Raw genomic sequence first — 8,730 nt, 5'->3', positions numbered from 1 at the left:
TATATATATATATATATATATATATATATATATATATATATATATATATATATATATATATACGATACAGTTGAGTAACAACATATCTTTACCTTAACATCATGTTTTTATAATTTCTTTGTTTTCCATATTAATCGACTTTTAATCTTTTATCTCTATATCACAATGAAATTTTGCATACATCATTTTGAATACCTAAAGTATATGTATACGAGACTTCTGTCATTATTTTTTAATGATTTTTTCCTTTGCTAAGTGTAGTAACATCATACGTTTCCATAACAGCACAGCTTAAAACATCCCCAAGTAGCAAGAAACATCAAATGACGTATTAATGAGTATTATTGCTATTAGAAAAGTTATTAATATATTAAATTAATGTATTATTAATGTGCTATTAAATTAATATCAAAAAGTCACTAATGTATTATTGAAACATTACTTGATGTCATGATGTTTGTTGAACTTATACTTCAAAATGAAATATCTTTTGGTCCAGACTCTAAATCAAATTGTCATCATTTCTAGGTGCAATATAGTTTCATTTCTAATTTTTTCAAAGTTTTTTCATTTTTTAAATATAGGAAAATATATTTTTCAAGTGGTGTTATGATTGAATTTCAGGCGACAAATTCCAAGAAGGATCTCAATACCGCTGCCGGTATATTTGAGAGAAAGAACGCCTCCTTCTTCGATAAGCTTAAGGAAAAGTTAACGACAGCGACTAATAACGGCATACGAGAGATAGCTGTAAGTAATGTGAACGATTTGAAATGTTGGTGTACGTTTAAAGCTAGTAGCATGGAAGAGCTGGCTTTACACAAACAAACACACCACACCGCTCTCAGCGTATCCGTGGGTACGACACGTTGTCCTAAGTGTAGAAGACGTTGCAAGAGTTCAACAGATCTCCAAGTGCACATGCAATCCTGCCACACGACCACCGATAGTAGTTTAGAGAAAATAATGAGCCGCTCGGACGTCCGCATGACCCCGTACCGTGGCGAATACGCTTTTCCATCGCAACTGGACTGGGACGCAAGTCTCAGAGGACTAAATTCGTCTGGATCCTCGGTACGGTGCTTGATAAGATAATCTAAGTATATAAAATAAGAAAACCGCACGTAAGAAAGACGTACCAGTCTTTCGCGAGAATTTTCTTGAGATCTGAGATTGAAAACAGTCGTTTATAATGTTGCAATTGAAAGCAATAGTTCGTAGAACGCGAACGTCTACGAGCGTGCAAACTCTACGCGAAACAAACTCGTCGCTACACAGACATCTTTTCTTTTATTTTTTATTTATTTTGGCTGTTTTGTAACTCCTTGTTTCATGCAAAAATTAGCTGGACATCTATACAGATATACTTGTTAGCGCAAAGTTCTGTTTGCCGAGCTGTAGAAGTATGCAACAACCTATTTACATCGTGAAACACATAAGCGTTGATTAGAGATTAGAACGGACTTCTCGTTCTCCTTTTTCTGTTTTTATTTATTATTAAGAATGTGCTTTACATATTGCATATGGTGGATGTCGAGCATCTATTTCTCTAGCAATTCATTGTAACGAACACGTATTATGTCAGTTCTGACAGTTCTCTCTGTTACGATACGAAATTTTTGTTAGTTTAAAGGTGGTTCGACACTAACGAGCGGCCGGCGGGTGTTCAAATGTCCCCATTGTCCGTTTTGGGCTTCTACCGCAAGTCGCTTTCACGTTCATATAGTCGGTCATTTAAACCGGAAGCCGTTCGAGTGTTCTATGTGCGCGTATCGTTCTAACTGGCGATGGGACATCACAAAACATATTAAGCTTAAAGCAGCTAAAGATGCAGTGCATATCACCGCCAAAGTTCTTATGACGGATGAGACTGGTCGACGGAATTATTCCAAATATAAGAAATATCTTGCACAGGTGAAATAATGAATATCTCAGTTACATAGAATATAACTCATCTATCAACCACACATATCACGTGAAATGTATCACATTTAAGTTGATCTGCCCGGGCAGGATCACGGTCTCGCGGTAAACAAAGCGAGAAGAAATTTTATAGAACAATTCGGCCACTCGGCGCTCGAACGCTTGATCACTATTGCATTGTGACACTCATCATAAGCATATTCTTAGTAATCACTGGAAGTACTCATTGGAGGAAGTGTCGAATCCACGCTTTCCTCGCGAAAGCGCGTTCGATATTTTCGCAAATCCTACGCAACCTCGACACGATTTGTGTCTGTGAGAGTCGTTCACGCAGTCTATCGAGCGCGATATAAATTTTTCACGATGTAGCGATGTAGCACGAGAGTCTCATTGTATTTTATGTCACATCCAATACCCCGCAGAACATTTCACAGCAAGCTCCAGTGTGACGATGCTTTACAGTGTATTGCACTCTATGCACAGATAGAAAACTTAATATGGGACGAGGATCGGTTGGAGCAACGTAGCGTAGAGGAGACGAGCTCAAACGAGCCGCCGACAAAATTGCTGATCATAAACAATAAGGAGCACATTTCTACCGACCAAACGTCGTCTAGTCCAATTACGATTTTATCGTCAACCGACAGCAGTCGGAACGATCATCATGTGAACCTGAGCCTACGACCGCCACCACCACTCAGATCGGCGACCAGAAGTCGCGGACAGTCCTTGCTCAAGAATAATCCTATCACGATGAATATGCAGAGTGTTGGTGGTACTTGTGGTGGTGCGGTCACTATATCCTCGACAACAGCAACGGATGAGAGCAAACGCACTCAGTGGAAATGTAAACGATGTAACTACCGAGATTCTAACAAAGACAATGTGCTGTTACATGTTAGGTCGCATTATGAATCCAATGATCAAGAGCCCACCGATCCAGAAAGGGTAAATATTGCGCTGTTCCTGATATAAAGTCACGCTCGAGAGATTATCTTCCTCTCTTGATTTTCAATCTTGACTTCCAAATCTGAATAAATGTAAAAACATTGAGCAATATATTGAGACGCTACCAGCGTCTCATATGTGTGACGCACTGGTCTCTCATGAGAGACTAATACCACATATATATGAGAGCAATAATTTTTCTTCTTATGTCCACATAAACACATCAAGTCTGTTTTACACTATTATATGAAAATATATACAGTGTGGGTTAAGGATTTTTCTAAACGGGCCATAAACATAGTAAACATATTAAAGAGTTAAATAATAGTGGCAGTTTAAAGCGATAGTACAAAGATCCGAATAATGTGCTCGATATAACATGCAATATATAACGGAAAAATATTTAACAGCATTATTAACATATAAAATATATAATAAAATGTGTAAATATATAAATATAAGAGATACCTAACAGTTTTTAATCTTAAATCATATTGATCAATAAGCGTACTCATCTCATGTCGATATGCATCACGATTTTATTGTCTTGTATAATCAAAGCAAATTTATTGTGCGTCTTTATCTTTTGCAGAATCCATTCGGCTGCGGGGATTGCCCCTTTTCAGCACCTGACGCTGCTACTCTCTCCCTACACAGAATGCACCATCGACCGAACTTGGATGCTATATTCAAATGTTACCGTTGTCCGTACTACGTTAGTACAAAGGCGTATGTGTCTCATAATAATAATGCGTTTTTTAATATAAGTGCTGTATTATTTCTTTTTCTTATGTTGAAAGCGTATAGTATAGAAACATAGTTTCTTCACGTGGTATTGAAATGATAATATTTAAAAAAATCTTTGATAGTGTCAAAAAAATTAAGTTATGATGCTGATATTATATAATATATAATATTTACTATCATTTGCTGTTCCACAGAGAATTGTTGGAACACGCTAGGCTTCACGGAGAAGAGTTGGCGACTGTCCATCAGCAGAGTATGGATCACCAGCAACTACCAGACTCCAAAAAATATAAAAAACAGCACTCATTGATCTCCGACAGTGGTAAGTTTGACTGATCACATGTTTAAACTTCTCCAAACTGCAATCTTACTAACTCGCTGGTTATCACGTCACAGGTGCTTTGCAGTCGAAGAGTGAGATGCCCATGGAACAAATGGCTCAGATAACCGCGCGCAACAAGGCAACATCGGTGTTGAAATCGCCGAAAATTACGGGAGGTCCGCCGCCGCTTCTCTTGGACACACGTATTCTCTCGGAATCGCCGTTGGTCTGGGTGACACGGCCAGACGGCACGTTGAACAAGATGTTCAAGTGTCGTCATTGTCCTTACATTTCCTTGCGACGAGTTGAGGTGCAAGACCACGAGGTTATGCATACGCCTACCGAAGAGTCTGTGATTTCCTGCACGGACTGTACTTTCACTTGCTCACGTAAGGATATCATAAATGCGCACACAGAAATGCACAATGGATGCCTGGGCACTGTTCACTGCCTGGTGGACGAGACTCGTCCCGATAACCAGCAAGTGAACGATCTTGTCAATCTACTTGCTTTAAAACATCCCCCAGCAATGGGCCCTGAGCCGGATCTACGAGACTCCCGGTTGGTGCATTGCTGCAACAAATGCCCGGCACGGTTTCTCTGCGAGAAGGAACTGCGGATTCACTTACGATATCACACCACCGACTTAGCGTATTCTTGCCAATGGTGTTCATACGCAGCGCGTCAGCCGTCGCATCTCTTGGCTCATCAAAAGGCTCATTCCACGGAATATCAAGAGCGCACTAAGTATCTGCTGACAATGTACAACCACTCGCAACGCTTTCCGCCGCCGTCGACTGCGTGTGTCGAGACGGAGACCAATCAAGAGGATAACAACTGCGGATTCAACGTCGCGTGGATAGTCGTCCAGTTGAACGAGAACAGCAGCAGTAGCACGTCAATCGGCCAAAGGAGCGGCAACCAAGTGTTTACGTGCGCGAAATGTCCGGCACGCTACTTTAAGTTGGACGCTCTGGAGTACCACATGACATTGCACGGCTCGAATAATCGGTTCAAGTGCAACGATTGTGACTACTCGTCGAAGACCGCGCAGAACCTGGTGAAGCATCAGGTGGTCCATCGGCGGCACAACGAAACCAACGAATCGGCGTCGTCACCTACTAGCATGCCTACTTCGCCCGTATCCATCTCGCCGTTGAACATGGAGTTACCGGAGCCTCAATACAGCCTCTACGCACGCGGCAACCCCAACTTCGTCTACCCGAGCTACTTACGGAATGGTCGTATAAAGGAGAAGCGCTACAAGTGTCACAAGTGTCCATCCGCGTTTGATAAACGCGAACAGTACAGGGTGCACTTGACGCTACACGGTTCGAAGCAACGTTATCGCTGCCAGACCTGCGACTACTCGGTCCAATATTATGCCAACTACGCGCAACACCGAAGGAAGCACTTGGCGAACGCGGAGGCACAGGCGTCGCGCCGACAGTTCGAGGACGACCGGTTCTCACTGGATAGCGACACCGATGTTGAACGTCCGCCACTGCGCTCCAGCAAGTCCTTACGATCCTCCGTTTCAGTTTATCCAATAATGACGGCAGTCGCCAACGACGCGACTAACGCTGCGACCAACGCTGCGTCCAACGCTGCGTCCAACGCTGAGACCAGCGCTACGACCAACGTTGCGACTAACGCTGCGACCAACAACGTCGCTCTGCAGCCTTCCAATCAGGACAAACAAACTCTGCTGCTGATGCAGAGGAAAGGCATTGTGCAAGGCGCAGACGCCGTCGAGATCCGCTGCCAATATTGTCCCTTCTGCACTTTGTCCACCGATAAGGAAACCATGGACGCGCACAAACGTCGACACGGTATTGAACGCATGACACCGCCATGCCCGCACTGTGACTATGTCCCGCGCAAAGACGAGAACGTCGGTGAACACATCAGGCTGCATTTCAACAGATTGTACAAGCCTGAGTCTTATGTTATCGTTGAGCTGCTGACACTAACGATGGAGAAGATGCCTACGAACTCCAGAGATGAGAAGCAACTACGCCCGAAGGAGCTGCTCTTCAAAGAGTGCGCCGACGGCAAGTTCCTGCCGCTTGCGGAATCTTTGCACTCCAACTCGTTAAAGTCCTCTCCCTCGTCCATGAAAGCTCTCAAGGAGAAAGTCATGGTGGATCTCAATACGGGCGAGACCAAGCATCTTGCCGCATAAGAATTGAATTCTCACAGCGATTGTAACGTGAATCATTTGTGTATCGTGGTAAATTTATATGTGCATTTTTTCTACGTGAAAAATTAGTCAAAATTACATTTACGTAATTACAAACGTTCGAAAATTGTGCTGCTCGATTATAGCGATATGTTGCAGCACATATACATGGAACAACAGTTAGCTAATATGTATAGTATATATAATTATTTACGAGACGAAATGTTATATATATGCTTTTTTCAATCACATATTTTTTATCGTTCTTTGCATATATTATTAATTGCAACATCGCAGTACTATTTGAAAAACAGTAGCTTTGTTTATACAAAATTGCTAATACACGTGCTAATAAGAAACTTCCTATCTGAATTATCTTAATTTCGACGATACGTGTAAACGATGATATCATTTAATTAGTATAATACCTCTGAACATGTATTATGCCAGCTTAATCATTTGCAGGTTTCGTCTATGTTAAGAATTAAAGATAATTTAACAGGAAATTACTATTTAGTATATATGTATAAATCAAAGATCAGTGTAAAAACTAGCAGAATGAATAATGAGCATACTCCATAAAGTCGTGTATTCTATATTTTGTTAATCTGGCACACACAAGACATTACTATTGTAAATATCATATTTCAACTCTTGTACAGTCGATTACAAAGTGGTTTAGACACAGTGAAGATGGGAGATTACCAAATTGTCAAAATTGAGAATTATTGACACAAACATACATAGTAATTACATAATTAATAATATAGTCGATAATAACTTGTAATAATAATTATTAATAATGTAATTACTGTGCAAGCTCAACGGTAATGACTCAATTTTGATAAATAAGATCTCAGTTTCATTGTGTCTTTCTCTAAACCGTTTTGCAACTAAATGTATATTATAAAATAAATCCCTAATGCTCACACTATATGTATATATACACATGTATACATTTATTGTTTCATTTATATGTGTATATATTTTATGTAATAAATCATTTGCAATATTGTAAACATTATACGTTCTGCGAATCCAATTGAAAATAAAGGATTCATTTAGCTGTCGTTGAATCATATTACTTCAAGATATCAAAGTCTATTAAATCGTGCTAGTTAAAAATAAAAGTATCTCTTTTTTGCTGTGTAATCGGATTATTTCCAAATTAAAATCCCTATATATATGTGTTTATGTGTATATATATATATATATATATATATATAAATAAATAAATAAAATAGCGGTTATCAATGATTCGTTACACGCTACAGATGCTTCGCAAAACGTCTCGAAGCCATATGGACCAATCATGATTTTTTTTTAACCCGTAACAGATTCCAGGGACGCTCTAATTTTATTTTCGTGATAATTTCTAAACTATCCACTGTATGGCGCTAATATTTTCAGTACCTTTCGAGAGTAACAGTTTTCAGTGTGACAGAAGAAAAGATCATTGAGTTATTTGTAAGTAGCTGTGAATTATATGCATTTGTTTTCCGTCTGGGGTTACAGTAATATTGTACGTTAACGTTACTTTTATGAAAATAATTTTCTTAATCTTTAGCTCAATATGACTCATTCTTCATGCAAAAAAGTAAAAGCTTTTGCCTTTCAGTTAGTAGAACTTAAGAGACGTCTTAAGTATGCCTTTTGGACTCAAGAATTCAATATATTTATAAGCGATACGTTTAATAATTTTATCTATTTTAAAAATTGAAGAAACTGAAAGATCTAAAATTATTTTGCCATCCAGAGTAAGATGTAATAAATGTCCTAGAAGTAAAGATATAAAGTCCAAAGAAGTATATGTTAGATGCAATGAACCAGTATGCATCAAATGTGCAAGCACTATCTGTAATGATTGCATCTAAAAACCTTGTAAGATTTTAATATTGTATTTAATTTAACAATATTTGTTTATATTTTTTATATAATCTATAATTTGTAGACTTCGATTAAAACATAAATTTTTTTCTTTTTTCGATTATTTGTCTTTCAATATATTTTATTTCAACACTCCGGGAAAAAGTTTATTTATGAATTTTGTCTATATATAGTTATATATGATCATGTATAATTATATATGTCAACATTGAAAAGAATACTATTGTGAAGATACAATTGAAGTAAATACTTATGTTTATGGTAGCTCATGATGTCGACGTTTAATCGAATCAAATTATGTTTTTCTATTTTCATTTGACAATTTTCGTTTTATAAATGAACATATATAATTAGAAATAATCATATATAAGGTTACATATATGGACAAAATTCATATATAATCATATATATTTATATATAATTATATATAATCTTTTTTTTCCCGGGTGTCCACATTGTGCTCATTTTATAATCAGTTAACGTTTTCTTTTAGATTACTGAAAAACTGAGACTGTTATTATATATGTCTAGTTGTAATATAATATTCGTAAAGTATTATTTTCGAGCTATAAAGTGATTTTCTTTCTGTCTTTTATTATCATGTTAAAAATGGCAAAAATTTATTGATGTCCGCCGGACCCTATAGCTTGATTAAAAGGCATGTAGTGTACGTTCCCACTTAGACGTCACGCATCGTGTTGTCCTTCGCGGACCAATCAAA

At 38.2% G+C, this 8,730-nt stretch overlaps 1 protein-coding gene across 9 annotated transcripts in view; it reads left to right on the top strand.

Moving 5' to 3' along the window:
* Positions 1-7,274, top strand: part of LOC116849033 (zinc finger protein 91-like) — a 15,517-nt gene extending 8,243 nt beyond the window's left edge. For 5 of the 9 annotated variants that reach the window (XM_032825751.1, XM_032825753.1, XM_032825752.1 and 2 more), the window contains 6 exons: positions 625-1,074; positions 1,627-1,914; positions 2,407-2,871; positions 3,464-3,600; positions 3,813-3,940; positions 4,015-7,274. In XM_032825751.1, coding sequence (XP_032681642.1) covers positions 625-1,074; positions 1,627-1,914; positions 2,407-2,871; positions 3,464-3,600; positions 3,813-3,940; positions 4,015-6,125 — 3,579 coding nt within the window. In that variant the 3' untranslated portion in view covers positions 6,126-7,274. The remainder of the gene's footprint in view (positions 1-624; positions 1,075-1,626; positions 1,915-2,406; positions 2,872-3,463; positions 3,601-3,812; positions 3,941-4,014) is intronic. The other 4 variants (XM_032825756.1, XM_032825759.1, XM_032825755.1 and 1 more) reach the window with 4 other exon arrangements.
* Positions 7,275-8,730: the final 1,456 nt, after the last annotated feature.

The sequence above is a fragment of the Odontomachus brunneus genome, unplaced genomic scaffold, assembly GCF_010583005.1.
Source record: "Odontomachus brunneus isolate Ranch 3 - 2012 unplaced genomic scaffold, Obru_v1 Obru_scaffold_104, whole genome shotgun sequence".
In the NCBI taxonomy this organism is placed as follows: Eukaryota; Metazoa; Arthropoda; class Insecta; order Hymenoptera; family Formicidae; genus Odontomachus; species Odontomachus brunneus.
The sequence above is the reverse complement of the archived record's forward strand: the minus strand, read 5'-3'. Positions and strand labels throughout refer to the sequence as shown.